This window comes from Capra hircus, chromosome 3 (assembly GCF_001704415.2).
Source record: "Capra hircus breed San Clemente chromosome 3, ASM170441v1, whole genome shotgun sequence".
NCBI lineage: Eukaryota > Metazoa > Chordata > Mammalia > Artiodactyla > Bovidae > Capra > Capra hircus.
Window position 1 is genome coordinate 113,983,313 of NC_030810.1, and position 23,700 is coordinate 114,007,012.

The window sequence follows — 23,700 nt, forward strand, 5'->3', positions numbered from 1 at the left end:
TGCCATGTGCCATAGACTATTACAGGTTTTGAAATTCTTGTGAAACACAAAGACAAGATCTCACAGAGTTTACATTTCAGCTGGGTGAGACAAACACAAAATCAGGAATCCAAACAGTGAAATGAAAACTTTCAGCTGCTTGTAATTGCTACCGTGTGACACTGTGTAAGCATTACCTTCGACTATTTGCCCTAATCACAGTGGTCAGCAGGCTTGTGAAAAAGACCACGGTCCAGGGGTGGCCGCTATAGGTGCCTTAGCTGTCCTTACAGAGGGCAGGCCCCACCAGATGCCTTGTCAATTACCAGAGCACGTTAGAAGTGAGTTTTCACTCATAGATTTGTTCATTAGAGAATGGGCTCTCTGCAGTCACAATGATAGTCAGTTCATTTGTACTGGTGATACTATTGCGGAAACTCACATCCACCCCATAGAAAGGTTATAAGGATGTAAATAGCTCTTCACACTTAGAGATGGCACCTGTGACTTCATTCCTAAGTCATCCTCTATCCCCTTGATTCGGAGGTTTCTTGTTGACTGATCTACAAAGGTATTAGAATCCCACCTCAGGGGCTTCTCTGGTAGCTCAGGGGTAAAGAAGCCACCAGCCAATGCAGGAGACACAGGTTTGATCCCTGATCTGGGAAGATCCCATATGCTGAGGAGCAGCTAAGCCCATGTGCTACAAATACTGAGCCCATGCTCTAGAGCCGCGGAGCCCCTGTGCCCCAGCTACTGAAGCCTGCGCATCCAGAGCTGATGTGCCACAATAGGAGAAGCCACTGCGATGAGAAGCCTCCACGCCACAACTAAAGAAAAGCCTGTGCAGCAATGAGGGCCCAGCACGGCCAAAAACAAACTTTAAAAATTAAAAAAAAAAAAAAGATTCCCAGCTCAGAATTTTATTGTCAGAGTGAAATTTTCCTGCAAGTTATAGTCAGAGCACAAAGAATAAGCCTTTATTAAAAGTACAGAACAAGTTGTATAAATATTTTGCACCAATGTTAACAATTATATGGCTGAGTAAGTATGGAACATTGGGTTTCATTATACATATGCTTTTATAAGCTGGTAGTGAAGCTGTGCCGGAGAAGGCAATGGCACCCCACTCCAATACTCTTGCCTGGAAAATCCCATGGACGGAGGAGCCTGGTAGGCTGCAGTCCATGGGGTCGCGAAGAGTCAGACACGACTGAGCGACTTCACTTTCACTTTTCACTTTTCACTTTCGTGCACTGGAGGAGGAAATGGCAACCCACTCCAGTGTCCTTGCCTGGAGAATCCCAGGGACAGGGGAGCCTGGTGGGCTGCCATCTATGGGGTCTCACAGAGTCGGACACGACTGAAGTGACTTAGCAGCAGCAGCAGCAGTGAAGCTGTGCAGAAAGAACTAAGCATCATCCACCACTAACCAGTAATAGCTAGCTACAATTATCTACAAAAAGAACCTAAGAGTGACAAGAATAAGTTGATTTAGGCTAGTTTTCAATAGCCACTTATAATCTATGGCATCGTAGGCAAGTTAAATAATGTCTCTTGGCCTCAGTTACATCATCTGTAAAATGAGGAAAACATTACTACATATGTGCTGTAAAAAGCTTCCATGTGGTGTGTATGAAATGATGCATGCAAAAGTTAGCCCAGTGCCTAGACATAAATGGCCTGCAGTGCACGGTAACCATCATTATCGTCTTTACTTAAATAACACCCATCTTGTTTCGCCTAGTATTACAGTTTATAGCAGTTACTCTTAACTTCTGGGATATTAGTATTTGATTTCATTAAGCTCATTTTCTCTTCATGGGAGGAGTGAATTATATGCCATAAACACCGCTTTCCTGATGAAATCACAAAGATACTAAAGCGTGAGAACTGGGAAAAGTCAGAAGCAATTTCTGGTGACTCTATACTGGGGAAGATAGAAGGAAAGCTCCATGTTGAAAGCCAGGAAGATATTTGGGCTGCAAAGCAATGATGAAAACAGAAAGTGAGGCCCTCACTCAACTAGAGGCAGCTGGGGAAAGTCTGTCTTTGCAGGACCTTTGTCTGTTCCCTGTCAGTCAAATGCAGGCTGGGCATGGGAAGATCGATAGAGCCTGGTGATGTGTTGTCTTCCTCCATCACTTGACGGAGAAGCACACTCTGTGTCTCCACACCCCTGATATTTCCAAGTGTCACTGGCCTTTCATTCTAATCACATGATCCCTGAATCTAGGTGCCAGGACTCTAGCTGTGGGCAAGAGTTCCCTCCTCACGATACACAGGCAGAGAACAAGTGGCCTGCAGCAACTCTTAAAAATAACAAAGATAACATATAAAATATTAATGAATTGAGGTGTTAGTTCATGCTTTTTTTTCTATACTAATAGTTTTTCTTCTGACTTTCAAGAAGGGAGGTAGGGATTTGTGCTTTCTTACTTCTGAGGGAATTGTGTTGTAAGGCCAAAAGCAGGTATTGGTTGAAGATAATATTTCATTTCTAGCTTTGTTTTTGAAGACCCTAAACTTGCAGGGGAGATACACTGGCTTGATCCTCAACAGAAATGTTGCTTTTGATGAGTGATAAAGAAAGAGGCAGAGAAACAGAGGGGGAAAGACAGAACCTCTGAGACAAGTTTACAGGACTCTGGTTTAGGGTTCTCTAGCTAATCAACACCCCTACTCTACCCTGCCACACACACACATTTGTGGGACTCCAGGGAAATGCCAGGATCATAGAGAGGGACAGCTATATGGTGCTCATAATGAGACTTGACTTTTTTAGTCCCGGAGCTCCAGGCTTCACTCAAGCCTAATACCCAGACACAAGCAAAGATTCTTGGAATAACTTCAAGGCATTATGATGCTTCAAAAAAGAAAGATATAAATAACAATGTTGTTGTTCAGCCACTAAATTGTGTCTGACTCTTTTCAACCCCATGGACTATAGCATGCCAGACAGACTCCTCTGTCCTCCACTGTCTCCTAGAGTTTGCTCACGTCCATTGAATCGTGAATGATGATATCTGCCTTTTGAATATTGTTCAAAAGTCATCCTTCTATAAGTGTGATAAAAAACCCTTAAAACATAAAAAAAAAACAGGAAGCGTTCAAGAGAACTTACTCACCATATGGTTGATGAAACCATGGAAACTGAACTAAATGTGGCCAACTTTCCATTGCTGAAGAAAATTCACCAAGAAAAGACAAAACCAGCTGTTTTGGATAAGCTCTAAGTCATATGACATCTGGATCGGTCCAGATGATTTCATAAGATACTTTCCAGATCTCGAGTTCTTTATTATAGTCACAAGCAACATGTTGGATTTTGTTCAATCTTTCCCCTGCCCTTGGCAGAGAAAATACCCAACTCCTAACTGTGGCAAAACTCCCACCTCAGTTATATAACTGAAAGAATTTGCCAAGAAGTAGGATACAGGTCAAAGAGGCTGTTCTGAGAGAGAAAGTGAAGTGAAACTCTTCCCAGGAGAATGGGGCTAATGCCAAAATTGAGCAATTTTTTCCTAAAAGGCAATAGCCAGTATAGCACAGTGGTTAAGGGAATGAAGGTTGAAATCAAACTGACCAGATTTATCTTACTATGTGCGTGACTTTTGGCAGATTTCTAAACTTTACCTTGCCTCAGTTTCGTCGTTTATAAACTAGAGATAATAATGATACCTACCTCAAAAGTTTTTCACGGTGATGAAATTAGTTATTTTATATGAGATGCTTATAGTATTGCCTAGCACAGACAATGTAATCCATAAATGACAGGGACTAGTATTAGTATTATTTACTAACTCCTGTGCTAACGAAGGAACATGTCTAGCTTATTTACACACAAAAATGACAACTGTCAACATATAAAGTAGGAAGGAAACTTAGGAAAGAAATAGCAAACAGTAATATTTGCCATTGACTAAACCCTGTTCTCAACTATGGCACTAATTTGCTGGATGAGCTTAAGAAATTTAAGTTCTCTTGTCTTCAGTCAAAAACAAGGAGAGAGGAAGGAAACAAGTTTGGTGAGAAAACCTCTAACATCTTCTTTAGCTATTATAAACTAAGACTTCAGGATTACCATACTCAACATCTTGAGAATATAAATGAGAAAGCCAGGACTTGAGAGTGAAATGACTTGTGAAAGGTATCATGGATTCCTTTTCTCTTCCATCCTTCCCAACATCTCATCAGTTCAGTTCAGTTCAGTCACTCAGTTGTGTCCGACTCTTTGACACCCCACGGACTGCAGCACACCAGGCCTCCCTGTCCATCATCAACTCCCAGAGTTTACTCAAACTCATGTCCACCGAGTCGCTGATGCCATCCAACCATCTGATCCTCTGTCATCCACTTCTCCTCCTGCCTTCAATCTTTCCCAGCATCAGAGTCTTTTAAATGAGTCAGTTCTTCACATCAGGTGGCCAAAGTATTGGGGTTTCAGCTTCAGCATCAGTACTTCTAATGAATATTCAGGACTGATTATCCCAACATCCCATGTTTATCTGTAATTAGAATGTTCTCCTCATAATTTATAAACTTTCTGATTCACATTTGACTGTTTGTCTTCTTCATTTCCTATAACTAATCTGTCACAAATATTGTTCAATTTTCCTAGAAAATTCTTTTACATGTGTCTTTTCTTCTCCATATCGAAATTTGGCACCTTTCTCCAGGCCTGAACGAGGATTCCCACCTCACGATTTCTATCTTTCCATTTGAATGTATCCTACACTCACTACCAGAGTACAAACGATTTTCTCCTTGTTTGTAATGGCTCTCTAGTATTTACGATGGTTCTCAAACTTGCATATGCACCCCAGTCACCAGCATGTCTGGTTAAAACACAGATTTCTCAGACCCATCCCAGAATTTCTCATTCAAGAGGTCTGAAGTGGGGCCAAATATATAAATTCTCTGCTCCCAGGACCACACTTTGGAGTATCTCTGATCAACTGTATCAATTTCAAACATCACTTTCTTGCTTCTAAAGTCCTCCACTTCTAAGTTTCTTTCCCTTTCCCCACAACTACTTGTGTACCTAATCCCAATGGCCAACTCTTTAACCCCCAAGCACACAGTCTCTGCCTTCTTCCACTCATGTGATAATTAAAATTCTTCTAATGCTCTAAGACCAGAACCATCTCATTTTTTAAACCCTGAAACCTCTGTAACTACCCCAGTCTGTAATGATTTATCTCTTCTCTAACATCAGATCACAAAACAGAAGAATATTTGATGGACCTTACAGAGCTTTGAATTTGCTTTTCCCTTATACTATCATGTAAGAATTGAATCCCCAGTCTATGTCTGATGCAGGATACAGCATGCTTGGGGCTGGTGCATGGGGATGACCCACAGAGATGTTATGGGGAGGGAGGTGGGAGGGGGGTTCATGTTTGGGAACACATGTAAGAATTAAAGATTTTAAAATTAAAAAAAATAAAAAACTAAAAAAAAAAATTAAAAAAAATAAAAATAAATAAAAATAAAAATAAAAGTACAACACTGAGGTTTGTATAAGATCTTATCCTTAGATTTCCAGTAAGTTACGGAGCAAAGGCTAGAATGCTTTTCTTTGGCTGAACTTATGGACAGCACGTTTTCAGCCAATTACTCTAGTTTCTCATGAATGCGTATCTAAGAGTTCCATGTATATGTACTCCCAGTGAGATAACAAGCTCATTGAGGGTGGCGACTGTTTTTTATTTCCTTGGTCTCCCAAAGCATCTTGAAAATAATTAAGTACTTTAAAGTTGCTTTAACTCCTAGGATGGTGTAAAGGATAAGAGTACAAGTCTATACTAGTTTGTCTACATTATCTTACTAGTTTGTTTATTATACTAGTTTGTTTATATTATCTTACTAAGTGACTTTGGGCAAGTTACTTAAATTCTAAGCTTCCAATTTTCTACATAAAATTGATAATATATTTGATAATAACAATATAGTTAATATATAGTTGATAATATAGTTGATTAATATATTGATACTATAATATACTGATAATATAGTTCCTACCTCATTTATGTGTATATACATATGTTTATATATGTTGATCATTTGCTCAGTCATGTCCTATTCCTTGCAACCCCATAGACTCCAGCATGCCAGGCTTCCATTTTTCACTATCTCCTACAGTTTGTTCAAAGTCCTGTCCATTGAGTCGGTGATGCCATCCAACCATGTCATCCTCTGTCACCCCTTCTTCTCCAGCCCTCAATCTTTCCCAAGCATTATGCATATATATATGTATATAATGGAGCTAAATATGTCAAGGCATTAGAGAGCACTTGTGTGCTAAGTTGCTTCAGTCATGTCTGAGTCTTTGTGAGTCTATGGACATGTAGCCCACCAGCCTCCTCTGTCCATGGAATGCCCCAGGCAAGAATACTGGAGTAGGTCGCCATGCCCTCCTCCAGGGGATCTTTCTGACCCTGGGATCAAACCCACATCTCTTATGTCTCCTGCATCAGCAGAAGGGTTCTTTACTACTAGTGCCAACTGGGGGCCCCTAGGAGAGCTCTTACCACATATTAAATATTCCTTAAATATTGCTTATTACTATTATTGTTCTACCGTGTTTGTCCTACTATCCTATCAAGCACCTTGCACCTGGTTTTTGGGAAAAAAAATGCTTATTGAATAAATAGACTAGAATAGAATTCAACAAAGGTCCTTTTGATTAACATACAAGATAGGCTCCTTTTAGAAGGTTTCCACCTTGAAATAATGCAACTCATTCTGAAAGCATAGAGAATATACATTTCTGGGCAACAATCCCACAGAGAGACAAAGAAAGCAAATTGGGAGACCTCTGCTGCTGCCTCCCACAGCTGAGAGTTATATTAGAATATCACCAGCCTTGTGCTGCTATTTTAAAATGAAAAAAAAAATAATAGCATTGTTTTTCCCAAGCACTGGTTACACCCTACATGAGGATTCCCATGGAAATTGAGAAAATTCCCATGCTTTTATGGCCTGTCTCTGACATAGTCATCATTCAGAGTAGGTTATTAGGGGTAATGAGACAGCGGAGGGGACAAGACAGACAGACTAGAGGGCTTTTTTCCCCCCTTTGACCTTCAATTCTCTGTCCTATTAGAAATATTGTTGGCAGGATTTCTGGACTTTTTGTAATTCAGTTTGGAAGCCAGATAATAAACAGTGGGAAAATGGTCTTCAAGTTGAGGAAGACAGAAATTTGTGGTTTATTTTGAGTTCCAAAGGTGGAGGGGTCAGAAGCCATTCCCACGAGAGCATCTCTGAACACTGGTGTGACCGTGTCTTTTGAACATCTCCATCTCATTCTGCATTAAATTATAAAGAAGGGCTTTCTAGAATGAAAACTTCTAGCTGCCCATGGACTCTAGTGGTTTTATATCTTACAAAAGCAGGAAACAAAGGTGGCAATAAGGGGTACTGGAAAAGAAGGGAAAGAAAGAGAAGTGAAGTAAAATCTACTTAAAACTTGAAGAACATAAACATATAAATGACATCACTTAGTAAAACTATGATTCTCAGAATTAATGTGTCCTCTGGTAATGAATTTATACAATAGACAAAAATTCATTAGCTCAGATCCAACATTTGTCTTTGCCAAATTATTATGTGTGCAGCAAAGCAATGACATAACCATGAGGAGTAAGAGGACTGTTACTTGTCTGAAGTATAGAAGTACGTTTCAGACCATTTCTTCTCTCCTTTCCTCAATATATTGTAATAATACCCTATTATTCTCAAGATTTCTATCTTTAAGAATTATCTATTTATTGCTTCACAAATTCATTTAACCATTCACTTATCAGACTCTAATAGAGTAACCACTGTGTGTCAGGCACCATACCAGACAGTATGAAGAATGCTTTACAAAATTATTAAGAGATTGTTCCAGACCTTAAGCAGTTCCCATTTTAGAAAGAAGATGTGTGTTCGGTTGCCCCTGGTATCCATGGAAGACTGGTTCCAGGGTCACCCCTACTTCCTATGGATATCTGCTCAAGTTTCATATAAAATGGTGTAGTACTCGCAAATAACCTATACACATTCTCCTATATACTTTAAATCATCTCTAGATTACTTATATCACCTAATACAAAGTACATGTCACGTAAATAGTTGTGAATACAATATAAATGCTATGGAAATAGTTTGCCAGCATGCAGTAGATGCAAGTTTTGCTTTTTTAGAGCTTCCTGGATTTTTTTCAAATACTTTAAAAAAATGTTTTGGAGTATAGTTGATTTACAATGTTGGGTTAGTTTCAGCTGTACAGCAAAGTGAATCAGCTATATGTATACATATATCCACTCTTTTTAATATTCTTTTCCCATGTAGGCCATCACAAAGTATTGAGTCGGGTTCCCGGTGCTATACAGTAGGTCCTTATTAGTTATCTATTTTATATATATTACCGTGTATGTGTCAATCTCAATCTCCCAATTTATCCCTCACCTTTAACCCCATAGTAACCGTGAGTTTGTTTTCTACATCTGTAACCCTATTTCTGTTTTGTAGATAGGTTCATCTGTACTCTTTTTTTTTTAATTCCACATATAAGTAATATCGTATGAAATTTGTGTTTCTCTGTCTGACTTTCTTTCAATCCCTGATTGGTTGAATCTGTAGAACCTCCAGGGACTATGGGCCAACTATATACATAGCTTTATTTGGATGCAGCCATGACATGGTAGAACGGTCCCATGTTTGAAACTGGCACGCCAGAACTCAGTATATCAGTGTATGGAGTGTATCATCTGACCTTGGGCCAAACATTTAATTCATCTGTGCTTCTTTATTGGCAAAATAGTGATGTTAATAATATCTACCTTGCAGGGTTAGAATAAGAATTAAGTCAGGTCATGTCAAATACCCGGCCAAAGTTGAAGCTGAGGAAAGCTGCTTAGGAAGTAATACAAAATACAAGGAAGATGAAAAGCTCTGAGAGTTCAATGGATGGAAAATCAGTTTCTCTTTGAGGGAGAAAAGAGAAGGCTTCTCAGAGGGTTGGGGTTTGAGGACATATCATTTAGCTGGACTCCTGTGTGACCAGGGAGGAGATGTTATTGGTTTGGATCCCCAAAGCAGGTGCTCCCTTTCCTTCTCCCAGGTTCCCCAGAGATCTGTCCCAAAGTTTAATATGGAAGTCTCCATCTTCATCATATATTTTCTAAAAGTTCCAAAGAAACTTTTGAGGTCCATGGATATATCACAGGGGCATAATCTTGACAACTTCTTTCCAGTATCCTTAGAGCATGCCCTCATTTTTCTCCCAATGAGCAATGAATTCTGACCTGAGGTACTCATACATCTTGACTTGGTGAATAGGGATTCCTCCAACTGTGTGTTTATTGAGATAGGAGTTACTAAGTTAGAAGTCTGTATGTCAACATTTAGTTTTCTAAATTTCCTCCCTGGACAAGTTATTCTTCTCTAATCTTGCTCCTTCTCTCTTAGCCCCCAAAGCTCAAACCAGACATAGTGTCCTGTTGGCTTCATTATTATGGTGTAACTCTCCAGGAGTTATTATTTAGGGTCTTTTTTTTCTCTAGAGTCTTGCATATAGCATTTACAGTTAGTTTTCTTTTTTTTGCTGCTGCTGCTGATGCTAAGTCACTTCAGTCGTGTCCAACTCTGTGCAACCCCATAGACAGCAGCCCACCAGGCTTCCCTGTCCCTGGGATTCTCCAGGGGAGAACACTGGAGTGGATTGCCATTTTAATCGAGTTAATTTGGTAACTATAAAACTATCAGGAAAGTCAGGATAAGGTGTTCTAACTTGACATCATCTGAGATTTCCCAAAGGAGAAGACCAGGTAAGACCAGGTGAAGAGGAATAACCGCATTACTACCATAGGCAAACATATTCTGCCAGTAGTCCATTTGTTCTATCAACCTCAGAGGCGTCACCTGTGATCCTCCTTCTCTCCTGCTCCCTCTTACCTGCTGTCTCATTTGCTGTCAAATTTTTTTTTTTTTTTTTTGCAGTGTGTCCTTCCATTTGATTCCCTTTTCCATACTTTTTGTTTAACTCTGTAGGGAGATGAAGGTAATTTTTGGATGCAGACTCTTCTGATTTAGCTGCAAGGGTCTCTCAACATAAAAATAACTAAGAGAAATCACACACTTAGAGAAAGCACATGTTCCCCAGGTAACTAAATGTTTTACTGTATCCATATAATACATAACCCTATTTAGTGTTTATAACAATCCTGAGGGAAGTATAAATATTGTTTCCATCTTGTACATGACAAAACTGAGTCACAGAGAGATTAAATGATCTGCCCCAAAATCACCCAGTAAATGAGTCAAACCCATCTCACTTAAGAGCTCAGGAGTTGAAGTGAGATCTTCAACTAAGTGAGATCTTCAATCAAGTGGGCAGATCATTTAATCTCTCTGTGACTCAGAACTCCTGAGCTCTTAATTACTATGCTATATCACCTCTCTTGTGAGTTCAGATGTTGTAATTAGCAGCTATAGGCATAGAAGTTTTTTTAAATCATTTTTTTCTTAAAGATTACAGTTTGTTTCCTAATTAACACCTTTTGAAAGATGATGCCTTGTGTAAAAATAGATATTTTAAAAGTGTAGACACAAAATTCGTAAATTAAAGTTCATCAGACAAAATGAAATGGACAGGTAAATCCAGAGACCCTGAAGTATCTGCGACTGTAACTAGCTATGTGGTCTTGGACAAGTCACCAGAGAATTTGGTGATATCACTTCTCATCTCAAGGGGCAGAATCTATGAATCCGAATCAGTCAGCCTTTATTATGTGTGTATACATAACCAAAATTGTGCTAGACACTCAATTCTACAACTATCACAATTGTTGGTTGTCTTTGCAAACCTTGTCTTTTTCATTCTCTTAAGCTGGCATCTATTTGACAAAATATGTTCCTTAAGTAGCTAGTGAAAGCTACATATTCCTTTCCTTCAGCTGCAGTCCAGCCATCTGCACTCACATTTCAACATAACTGCAAACAAGACCCTGTCTGAACCAGGAAGGGAGATAAAGGTTAAGCTATTCTTAGAAGATCTGGAAGATAAAAACTAGAAGGCAATTGGAAAAAAATAATGTAAGGCTTTTCAAATTGTCAAATTTGAATTTTGAGACAATCCCAAGTTACAGAAAGTGTTTTTCTTCACTGTTGCCAGCTAAAGGAAAAAGTGTAAAATTCAACCTGTGAAGAGAAGAAAAAATCCCCATTGATCTACAATGCATCTATATGAAAAAAAAAAAAATGCTTCCTCCTAGACAATGCAGACACTTTTAAGCTGTCTACATGGATCTCTGATTCAACCAAGCCATCTTTTCTCCAAGTCATAAAAAATTCAGGTGTGTGTAGGTGTGCACATGAGCACAAGCATGCATGTGTGTGTTCAAGTGATATACTATTTGGCATTGGGAGATTCAGAAACAAAGTCCAAGACTCTGGAAACTCGTCATCAGAAAGCACCACCCTTAGACAGTGGGCTCTTCTGGGAAAGTCTGCAAGTCTTGTGATGCACTGTTGATCTTGTCCCAAAGTGCACAGGTCATTCAGTCCCATGCTCCTGTCGATCCAGGTATCTCTTGAAAACTATTACTTAAGTTACCAAATACAACAAAGTACTTTGTTAACGAAGCATCTTGATTCTTTCTAAACTTCCTGAATTATAACAGACAAGTGCCTCATCAAGAAACATATGGTCTTCACAAAATTTGTCAAACAGTAGTAGCTTGACAAAACAACTCCACTCAGTTCACTACCAATACCGAGCACTTATGCAGTCTATCACTTGGCATTTTTCAAGTATTATATTTTGTCTCTTCTCTTCTTCTGAGTCTAATATGATAGTTCTAACATCTTTCTAGAATGTAGAGTTTAGGATTCCAAGTGGTATTTTATCTAATGGGTTAGGTATTGTTTTGAGAAGTGTCTGGAGAAGCAGTTGGAAAAGAGAAAGGAAAGCATGCAGAATATAGAATAATGGCCTTAGCTTTATTTGCTATTTATGAAGCCTACTGATTATCAGGTATCTACAACCAGGTATCTATTTCTGCTTTATTGACTATGCCAAAGCCTTTGACTGTGTGGATCACAATAAACTGTGGAAAATTCTGAAAGAGATGGGAATACCAGACCACCTAACCTGCCTCTTGAGAAATCTGTATGCACGTCAGGAAGCAACAGTTAGAACTGGACATGGAACACCAGACTGGTTCCGAATAGGAAAAGGAGTACATCAAGGCTGTATATTGTCACCCTGCTTATTTAACTTATATACAGAGTACATCATGAGAAACACTGGTCTGGGAGAAACACTGGTCTGGGAGAAACACAAGCTGGAATCAAGATTGCTGGGAGGAATATCAATAACTTCATATATGCAGATGACATCACCCTTATGGCAGAAAGTGAAGAGGAGCTAAAAAGCCTCTTGATGAAAGTGAAAGAGGAGAGTGAAAAAGTTGGCTTAAAGCTCAACATTCAAAAAACGAAGATCATGGCATCTGGTCCCATCACTTCATGGGAAATAGATGGGGAAACAGTAGAAACAGTATCAGACTTGATTTTTGGGGGCTCCAAAATCACTGCAGATGGTGACTGCAGCCATGAAATTAAAAGATGCTTACTCCTTGGAAGAAAAGCTATGACCAACCTAGATATTATATTCAAAAGCAGAGACATTACTTTACCGACTAAGGTCCGTCTAGTCAAGGCTACGGTTTTTCCAGTAGTCATGTATGGATGTGAGAGTTGGACTGTGAAGAAGGCTGAGCACCAAAGAATTGATGCTTTTGAACTGTGGTGTTGGAGAAGACTCTTGAGAGTCCCTTGGACTGCAAGGAGATCCAACTAATCCATTCTGAAGGAGATCAGCCCTGGGATTTCTTTGGAAGGAATCATGCTAAAGCTGAAGCTCCAGTACTTTGGCCACCTCATGCAAAGAGTTGACTCATTGGAAAAGACTCTGATGCTGGGAGAGATTGGGGGCAGGAGGAGAAGGGGACGACAGAGGATGAGATGGCTGGATGGCATCACCGACTCGATGGACGTGAGTCTGAGTGAACTCCGGGAGATGGTGATGGACAGGGAGGCCTGTCGTGCTGCGATTCATTGGGTCGCAAAGGGTCAGACATGACTGAGGGACTGAACTGAACTGACAACCAAAGCATTAGCTGAATCTTTTCAATCTTGCAATATTTCCTTTTTGAAAGAGAAGGAACGTCCGGCCAAGGTATTTTATCTCAATGTGCCAACTGAATAGTATGTTTTGTAAGGAAACACCTCATCTGGACTTTCCAAGAGAATGATGGTCAGAGTGGTTAAGCCTAAAGTCACATGTGCCTTAGCTGTGTTGGTGATGCATGTATGCTATGGTTCAGCTGGCCTCATCTACATATTTTCCAAGAAAGGCCCAATTTCTAATGCCTGGTCTGCAGGCAAGGTATATGTCCTCATTCTAGTCAGAAATTGCAGTCACTCTGCATACATGTGCCTGACCTGGATTCATGCAGTCAGAAGCAATATTCATGCCACTTTGAGAACTGCCTGTACTCCATAATCTACTCAACTGGTAGGTGAGAACTGGCTCATTATATGAAAGCCAAGAAACCCCGATTCACCCTTCTTATTGCAACCTTCCTAGTGGCTCAGACAGTAAAGAATCTGAATGCAATGCAGAAGACCCAGGTTCGATTCCATGGTTGGGAAGTTCCCCTGGAGAAGAGAATGGCTACCCACACCAGTATTCTTGCCTGGAAAACCCATGGACAGAGAGGAACCTAGTGGACTACAGTCCATGAGTTTGCAAAAAGTTGGACACAACTGAGCAACTAACACTTGACTAACACTGGAACTGCACTTCATGGCAGCCTCAGGATGGAAACTCACTGTTAAGTCAAAGGATGAGTCTCTTTCTGGGCAGCTTTCAGAAGAGCCTGAGTGGGCCACCAACTCCACTCACTGGAGGAACTCGTGACACAGTGTGAAAGCAGTCAGGAGCACCACGCACCAAAGGTGAGGTGTGTTTGTGTCTTTATTTCACTTTTGCTCCCCAATCTTGAGGAACTTGTACTCCAGAGATGAGAGAGACCTAAATTAACTGTGAGCAAAATACCCTTGAACGACAAGGATTTGAACTTAGATGTGGATTTTTTTTCAGTAGTGAGTACTACAGTACCACACCATCAGCAGATGGCTGAGTCAGCAAAGAGGCAAAACCATGGATGCAGAGGAGCCAGTGGATTTTTCATTCCAAGGAGGTTGGTGCCCATAACCCTCGAGTGGTTCAGGGGTTAACTGCCCAGGAATTTTAGATTGTTAGAATCCATGGTCTCTGATCCTGATTCACCCTTGAATTGTGTAAGAAACCGAAACCATTTGTTTCTTTCATGGAACTCACCAAAATAAAGAGCAAGTCACTTTTCACTACTTATATATTTTTCATAAACTAGGAGTTTATTCTGAATTTGGTACAAATATTTTTTAAGAAACATAGGGTACTGAATTTAGTCCATTGACATCCTAAGTGACTAGAAGAAAAATTCATACTTTTAATTGATGCTTTCAAGCTATAATACATTGAGAAGTTAGTTCCTAGGCCTTTCTGTAGAACCTGAGAAGTGTAGAAAATTAGAATAAAAGTACAATTTTTCCTCAGTATACACAGTGTCCAAATCAAGATCAATGAAGTAGTGGAGTTGGAAGGAGTGCAGAGGACTATATAATTGGATTTCTCAGCCTTTTACTCTCCTCAATAATGAGGAGGAGGAAGGGAGGGATTGATTGATGATGTAACCTCTGCTATTTAGTAAAACCTAAGGTTACAGCTCAGAATCCCTGGATTCCCCACCCAGTATCATTTCCACATGTTACATAGCCTTTTGTATTTAATTGAAAGTGAAAAGAGAAATAAAAACAGGAAACCCATTGATCAGGAGAGATTGAAGAGGCTCTGAATCAATCTCAGTGTGTGACCCTGGGGTCTCTGTGGTATTGGTGCCTGGGTGGTCACTTGGGGTTGCTCAGTCTTGAGGGGAGGGTGACTTGTGTGTGAACCTCAGGATTCAACCTCAGTTCAACAGTACCTCAGGGAAGATGGGATAGTTTCCTCACTGTTCAGAAGTAGAATAGAGAAAGGATTTGTGCACCAGCAGGCTTCCAGCCCTGGGCGTGGTGTGCAGCACAGAGTAGGAGCTTAGTAAACATGATTTGATGGAGAAGAGTCAATGGGGAGCCCAGGGAGCAGCTTCCTGCAATTAATAAAGGAATGTGAGAGGTGGGAGAAAGGGCAAATGAGACAGACCCCTCAGGTCAGCTTGCTTAAGAACTGTGGATGCCTCACTGCACGCCACTCTATCAAACCACTCCAAACTAAGACAGCTACTGTGTCCCTGGCTTCCAGATGGTGCTAGGGGTCAAGAACCCACCTGCCAATGCAGGAGATATAAGAAATGTGAATTTAATCCCTGGGTCAGGAAGATCCCTGGAGGAGGAAATGGCAACCCACACCCACCAGGTAGAAGATACTTGTCTCTCAGTTTCTAGGGGTCCTTAAAGGACATTTGCAAGAAGAGCCTTTCTGCAGTTAGAACCTGGTTAATTGTAGGAAGAACACTAGCCTGAGACTTCCCCGGCAGTCCCATGGTTAAGACTCCATTCATATCACTTCTAATGAGATGGATGAAACTGGAGCTGATCATACAGAGTGAAGTAAGCCAGAAAGAAAAACACCAATACAGTATCCATGGGATTTTCCAGGCAAGAGCACTGGAGTGGGTTGCCATTGCCTTCTCCAATACTAACACATATATATGGTATTTAGAAAGATGGTAATGATGACTCTGTATGTGAGACAGCCAAAGAGACACAGATGTGTAGAGCGGACTTTTGGACTCTGAGGGAGAGGGAGAGGGTGGGATGATTTGGGAGAATGGCATTGAAACATGTATACTATCATGTAAGAAACGAATCGCCAGTCTATGTTCGATGCAGGATACAGCATGCTTGGGGCTGATGCACAGGGATGATCCAGAGAGATGATATGGGGTGGGAGGTGAGAGGGGGTTCACGTTTGGGAACTCGTGTACACCCGTGGCGGATTCATGTCAATGTATGGCAAAACCAATACAGTATTGTAAAGTAAAGTAAAGTAAAAATAAAAATTTATTTAAAAAAAAAGGCTCCATTCTTTCAGTGCATGAAATTAATTACTAGTGTTTATCAGTCTAATAATAAAATTTAATAGCAGCCCCCCAAGATGTGTGACTCTCATTTAGACTCTGAGGAGTCAAACAATCCAACTACCAAAAGATCACTGAAGATATTGGGATACTTACTGAATATGTAAGGATATTAAAGAGTTGTTAATTTGTCAGTATAATCATGGTTTTTAATGTTTTGTTAAGAGTTCTGCAAAGGGATACCTGCTGAAAGAATTACGGGTGAAATGGTAAAAATAGTATGCTATAATGCAAACTCATCATTATTGTTTTTAAAAATGAGATTATGATTTTTTTCTGACTACCCATAAAGAAGGAAGGGCTTCCCTGGTGGCTCAGACCACAAAGAATCTGCCTGCAATGCAGGAAACCAGGGTTTCATCCCTGGGTCCGGAAGATCCCCTGGAGGAGGCCATGACAACCCACTCCAGTATTCTTGCCAGGAGAACTCCATAGACAGAGAAGCCTGGCAGCTAAAGTCCATAGTGTCTCAAAGAGTGAACACGACTGAGAGACTAATACACAAACATACACACAAACACACAAGAGGGAAAGAAGGACGGAGGGAAATTCGATTGTTAATAGTCGTCTGCTTACAAAAGCCTAGTTACCTTATATTATTTCATGTATTATTTATAGCATCTCTCCTTAACAAGATAAATATCCTCATTTATGGATAAGGATATGAAGCTCAGAGAGGCTTAGATTTTCAAGTTTATACAACTACGGAAGTAATAGAGGTGGAGTTACCAGGTCCATTTTTTTTTACTCCACTACATTGCTGATGTTAAGGCAGGGAATATAGACTGTGAACTTACATCCTTTCTTATTCTGGGTTTTCTTTAATATCCCTGAAATGTGCAAACTTAGGAGTTATTTTCTCAGTCAAAAACAAACAGGCTTTCATGGTCTTTATCCTCTGGGTGACTCAGCCTTTAAAATAGAGTGCAGGTTTAATGTTATCTAATGAACTTTAAAGGAAGAAAGATATAGGAACCTGTTATCTTCTGGCCTCCAGCCACATTCTGCTTCCTGTTACTAATGATTGATCCTGACTGAACTAAGTAAAGTTTAGTTCCTTCGCTTTCCGGCCAGCAGGACAGACAGAAACTATTAACACTGGCCCCAGAAATATAAACTCTCCCTAGATATCATCTATCCCATAACAGTCTTCGCTAAAGAAGGAGAAACAAATTAGATTATCTTTCAGGGATCCTTCCAAATTTAAGATTCTGGAGTCTAAAAGTGTTGTGTATTGGTGTTTCAAAATAGCCCAGGCCAAATGAAAGAAATACTAGGAAGAGGCAACAGTTAGAATACAGATTATAATTCCTTAAAGAAGGTGGGACAGGAACTGCATGAGAAACAACAGTGATACAATTTCATGAGGTTTCCCAGTTGCTAAAAGCTATCATTAGAAGCAAAAAAAAAAAAAGATTCACCTCTTTAACAAGGTTTTTCCTGATGAAATTATAGAAAAGCTTTTTTTCCCCTATTTCCAATCTCATCCACTGCCCCTTAGCAGGAATCCCTCTTTATTTTACAAGATATACTCTTTATCCTATTTCAGCGTAAAAGTCACTGCTATTGTCCTTCTCAATCCTTTTGGAAACAGAGAAATCACCAAGATGACCTGCAAGCAGGTCTGTTTCTACTTGCTATACATTTATTTGTGGATTCTTTTGACAAAATATTTGTTAAGTGCCTACTACTTTCCAAATACAGATTATCTTTTTAGTAATTGAAGTCTTTAGGCAAAAGAAGGGACAATCTTTTTCATGAACAGATCTTTTCAATCTTCAGATTCGGAGTGGATGGGCACTGGATAAGTCCCAAGGAGACAGTATGAAGGACAAGCTGCGCAGGAGGTTTACTGTGATTGGAAATTCAAAATTGTCTCCTTGCTTGCCTGGGAGAGACAGTACGGATTGCACAAAGATGTTACAACATCAATCAGACTCTCTGGACCCTCTCACCCCCTGCCTTTGCACATGGAGACCTGTCCCTTAGCCTGGAATGTCTTCCTTCTCTCTCTTTTTCCTCTCTGAACCTAACCAACTCCTTGGTCCTTCCAGGCTTAGTTCTTAAACTTTAGGCATCAGTCCCCTGCGACTTCTTACAGTTTTGCACAACTACCCAAAGCTCTATTAGCTCCCTGCCCACTTCCTCTACTTTTGTGCTTCTTGATACTCAATTCATTTATTCCTCCATAGTTGGAGGAACTCTCAACAGAGAGTTACTTTAATTAACAGGAGTAACTCTCTACAGAGTTACTTTATTTTTATTCATTTCCCTTGTTACTGTTTTGTCACTAAGTTGTGTCTGACTCTTTTGTGATCCCATGGACTGTAGCCTGCCAGGCTGTTCCATACATGGGATTTCCCAGGCAAGAATACTGGAGTGGATTGCCATTTCCTTCTCCAAATGATCTTTCTGAATCAGGATCAAACCCACATCTGCAGTGGCAGACAGATTCTTTAGCCCTGAGCCACTAGAGAAGCCCGGATTTATCTCCCTAACTGAACTGCAATTTCCCAGAGAGATATTTTATCCTTATGTCTATGGCAAGTATGGAGGTTTGAAAAGCAATTCAGAGAAACAGTCAAAATTGTTTAATCAGTAAGAATTGAAACAAAGTTTTTCTTAGGGACACCTCCTCCCTATTTTATTATATACCTTATTCATTTCCTTAAGGTTACAGAATTTCTCTGAAATAGTTGCCAGTAAGTTGCACAACTCTCTATCAGCAACAGCAATCTTTAAATTCACACTTGTCCCAGAGAGCATGATCTCAAACTCTACTATCTCTTTAGGCTTCTTTGATGATCCTGTGTCCTTTCTGACTCATTTATCATTTATTCAAGTTCATTGCTACAGTGTTTCAGTTCATTATGTACTTATCTTTTCTCTATAATTTGCCCAAGGATCTGCTCATGCCTTTGGAAAAAGCTGTATTTACGTAATTCTGTGAACCCAGGAGTCTTGATCCATTCTATTTGTTTCTTCTGTGTGGCTTGAAAACGTTAAGATTGCTTGATTAGGCACCTTTATTCTCTAAATTGTCAACACTTAGACCCACATAAAGAACATGGAGGAAAACTGGATGTTTAGTAAAATGATAATAAAAAAACAAGATGAAGCATGACTTCCCCCATTTACTTTCTATAGCTCCTGAAATTCCCAGCATTGCCACACACTTGAGATGACTAGAAGCACCTGTGTGAACCATGGATTAAACACACTCATTATTAGCAGCCCCCCAAAATCAGATGCATGTCAGATATGACACTTTATTAACAGTTCAGGAAAATTCTTAGTCAGTAGTTGCTGTCTTCATTACTCTTTTACTCCTCTTTATATAGTTTAGTAGACTGTAGATTTGGTATCAGGAACAATCAACACCACCAGACAGAAGCAATAATAACCACATTGGTTGCTTTATATGATGGTAATAACTTCTGGGAATCATAATAATACTTTTCATTTCAGAAGACTTTCATATTTTTCTGAAGAGCAATATTTAAAAATTAAACTTGTTCAGACATTCAGGAGCCTTAAAATAAATGGATTTTTTAAAGAAGCCTAAAATTCATAGTTGAATATCACTGGTAAAAATGAGTCTTTCAACTGATTCATTTCTTTTTCTGTTGACTCTCTAATATTCCCACCCATACATTAGGTCTCAGTACGACAGAAGGTAAAAGTTGTGGGGTGGCGGTCATTCATTTCTCAAATGTTTATTATAGGTCTTTTTAAATATATAAAAATATCTGAGGCCAACTTTGAGTTTAAATGAGTAATAGTCTTAAAAATCTAAATAAATAGTAGGAGAATAGTTTCTACAAATACATCAAAGTTGACTCTGGCTTAATGCTTTCCTAAACATTGAGAAAGAACTATTTTCTAAAGCTTCCCTTACATGAAATAAATGTTGCTTTCTTGTAAGTCAGAGTCTCACTGAGTAGATTACTTCTGCCACAGCCATGACTTCAACACAGGGTTGAATTCTTGATGATTTTCACTAATTGACTTCCAAGCTTTCAGAAAGAAATAAATTAAGAAAACCTTCCCTTTAATTGCAACTCTCACTAGTCACTGAAACCAGGTGTATCTCACTTTATTTAAATTATAGAACAACTAATCCAACGTTCATTTACTAAGAAAGAAAATAAAATTCCAGGAAAGTTAAATAAACTGCTCATGGATACAAATTAGTTAATGACAAAACTAAGTCTGTTCCTTACTCCCTAACCTTTCCACTATGAGTAGAGCCAAGGAAAGCAGATTTGGATTTATTCAAGTAACATTTTCCCCTTAGAATAAACAATCTTTCCATTAGTATTTTCGAACAGCTCCCCAGCTCCACAATTCCACTTCTCCGAATTACATGTTACAGGTAGCACTTAATTGGAAATATGACTGCAATGGTAACAGATCATGAAAAAAATGTAATATGATACCATAATTGCAGGATTCTACCATATACCTTAAAAGTTTCAGGTAATCGATGCTAAAAAAAGCTTGCTCCTTGGTTGCCCTGTAATATTCGATGTGAACATTAGTTATATCCTGAAGCATAAGAATTTACTGTGACTTAAAAAAATTATAAAGTGAATCAATAACAATGTAGGTAGTAAATTAGTGACTCAGATATGAAACAGTTATAGGAATCAATTTTAAAAATGTTCAATCCATGTGTCTCAGTAAACATTATGCATATGTATAAGAACAAATAGGGAAATATTAGTAACAGTGCCAAACTTTCAATAAAATTTATTGAGTATTCACTAAATGCCAAGCAGTAGATCATAGGATCACAAAATGACCAGCAGATCAATGATTTAATCATTATGAGTAAAGAGTTCATCAATTAATAAGGTAAGATTTATCCATTACAGGAAAGTACATGATTTCAAACAATAAACGGGCTAAAGATATATGTTAAAATTGTGGTAAAAGTCAAATATGCAATCTCAGAGTTGAGAAAATGGAAAAGGAAAGAATTATGCATCATGTCATGTTCTAGGAGGAGTCTTTCACCCAGGTGTTGTGTTTTGGGCTTTCTATAGAGGGAGAGATAGGCTGAGATCAGTAAATAGTATCCAGCAATGAAACCTGTCTCCCTCCCCAGGTTTGGTCTAATAGCCAATATCACCCACCTAATTACCATCTCACTACTAATTACTTAAGTTCTACTTCTCTTTAAAAAATAAATATATATGTATATATACATACATCTTTAAAAAAATAATAATCTGTGCTTTTGACAGTACAAAGTGAGAATAGGCTTTATTCCCAGTCACTTTTCAGTATTGTTGGAGACAAATTAATTTGTTAGGATGTTACCTCTTTAAAATCACTTTGAGATTATTTCTAAGGTTGAAGTTGACAAAAAGAAAACCTGAGCTTGTTAGAGATAGAGTATCGATCTACTGAACAGTACAACCTTCTTGGGCAAACATTGCCACTGCCTTTAGTAATGAAGTTAGGCTGTACAAGGATTATCTTTATTTTCTTTAAACAATGTAGGATCAAACAAAATGTAATCAAATTCATTCTTAAGAAAGGAGAACCCTACTTCTTTGCATCAGGTAGGACTGTTGGGTTAAATTCTCTAACAAGTCAGATGGTTCTTCTCCTTCAGTTTACTTAGTCTAGATACTTAGGATTCCCTCTAGAATATTGTCCAGTCTAAGGATAACCACAGAGCCTCAAAGGTGTTCCTCCATCTAAAAACAAAAGCACAATGTTAGCTGATAAATAATCTCTATGTCCCAAGGACTGTCTTCTGTCCAGCAATCTAGCCGCTTCTGATGGTATCCAGGCAGAAGACAAAGAGCGGTGAGAAGTCCTCTCTGCTTCATTGCAAAGCTGAGTGTTCCTCTCTGAGTTCACGTACATTAATAAAGGTTAACATTTAAGCAGTTCTAATATGTGCCAGACAGTGTTCTGAGAGTTTCACACACAGTAATTCATTCAGCCCTCATAGACACACAGACCCATTTTGCCAGTAGGGACCCTGAGATAGAGAGAGTTCAAATAAGTCACCCAAGACCACACAAATATTAAGTAATGGAACCAGGATTGAAACCCAAGCAGTTTGATATTGGAATCCATGCTCTTAACCATACACTTTTGAATCTGCACAAGCACCTATAAAATAGGAGGAAATCCTTGAAGGAAGTGATGTTCTAGATACAAACGATGTATGCTATATCTCATATTGTATCAGTCTCCTAGCTCAGATCTTTCAAAACTTTGTCATTTAACAGAGGAAACAATTCCCAGTCTACAATCAACCACCTGTTTTGCCACAAACCACAGTGACCCCTGAGTGAAGATTCTCCTTATCTCCATCTCTTAAACCAAAATAACTCATTCTCACCTTTCCAGGCATGAGTGGGGCAAGGCTGCAAGTCCTTTGCACATTTTGGCAAGTGGCTTAGCTCCTCAGCTTTGAACACAAGTCCTTATCAGCAGAGCAAGTCTTTGAAAACTTCAAAACCGTCTGAGACTGCCTTTTTCTTCAGGGAATATATAGAGGCTCTCTTCCAGCCCTCTGTCACTCTGTGGACCAATCCAGAGCCTGAGAGGAAATTGCAGGCTGGAGAGCAACAGCGCTTGTGTGGGAGGTGGAGGCTGGAATCTTTCCTCTGCGGCAGGCACTGCCACATTAGGTTTGCAACTGCTCTTATCAGAGCACTTCTGCCAGGGCAGGCATAGGCCCTAAGCTATGCACAGGTTGTTCATGCTTTAACTCATAAATTTGAACCCATCACAGCAAAGAAGTGGTTTTTGTTATGAAGCAGAGTGCTTTGGGCTACTTCAGATGTGTTGAAGTCACAAGATTGTTAGGACTACAAGGGCCCTTGCGGATCATGTAGCCCAACTTTGTTTCACAGTACAGGAAACAGTTTTAGAGAACTCTGGGGAACATATAGTGAATCCCTACGATGTGCCAGGCACTCAGCTGGATGCTGGAAATTCAAGTAAAAAGGTACTCTATGTTCTCAAGATCCCAAACGTTATATAAATATGGTGTAAGTGAGTGATGGAGGCAGGCCCAGAATGCTGTGAGCTTTTAAGCACCAGAAAAGAAGATGTTTTTTGGAGGAAATAACACCTGAGCTGAGGGATGAAAGAGAGAAAATACCTTACATAATTCTATCTACTATATTTTATCCTCTGTTCTCCTAATTCTGTAAATGGTTTTCTGACTGTCCTTTTACTTTGATGACTAGGTTAGGTTATTCTCTGGAGCAACACCACCATGGACCCACTCGTCCTTGGCTGGGTTTATCATGCTTTCCCTTCAACATTTTCTTGTTTCCTATCATTCAAGGATTATTTTCACCAAAATTTACCTTGTTTGTGTTTCATCCTGTTAGGATTCAAGGGGCTAATACATTAATAAGTGCATGCCTGCTAAGTTGCTTCAGTCGTGTCCGACTCTTTGCTACCCTGCAGATTGTTGCCTGCCAGGCTCCTCTGTTCATGGCATTTT

General features: G+C 39.4%; 1 protein-coding gene across 1 annotated transcript in view; it reads right to left on the bottom strand.

Annotated features, from left to right (window-relative positions):
• The window catches only part of RGS5 (regulator of G-protein signaling 5), a 57,719-nt gene extending 35,009 nt beyond the window's left edge, over nt 1–22,710 (bottom strand). Inside the window, exon 1 of the mRNA XM_005677115.3 lies at nt 22,582–22,710. Within this exon, the coding sequence (XP_005677172.1) occupies nt 22,582–22,625 (44 nt within the window). The 5' untranslated portion in view covers nt 22,626–22,710. The remainder of the gene's footprint in view (nt 1–22,581) is intronic.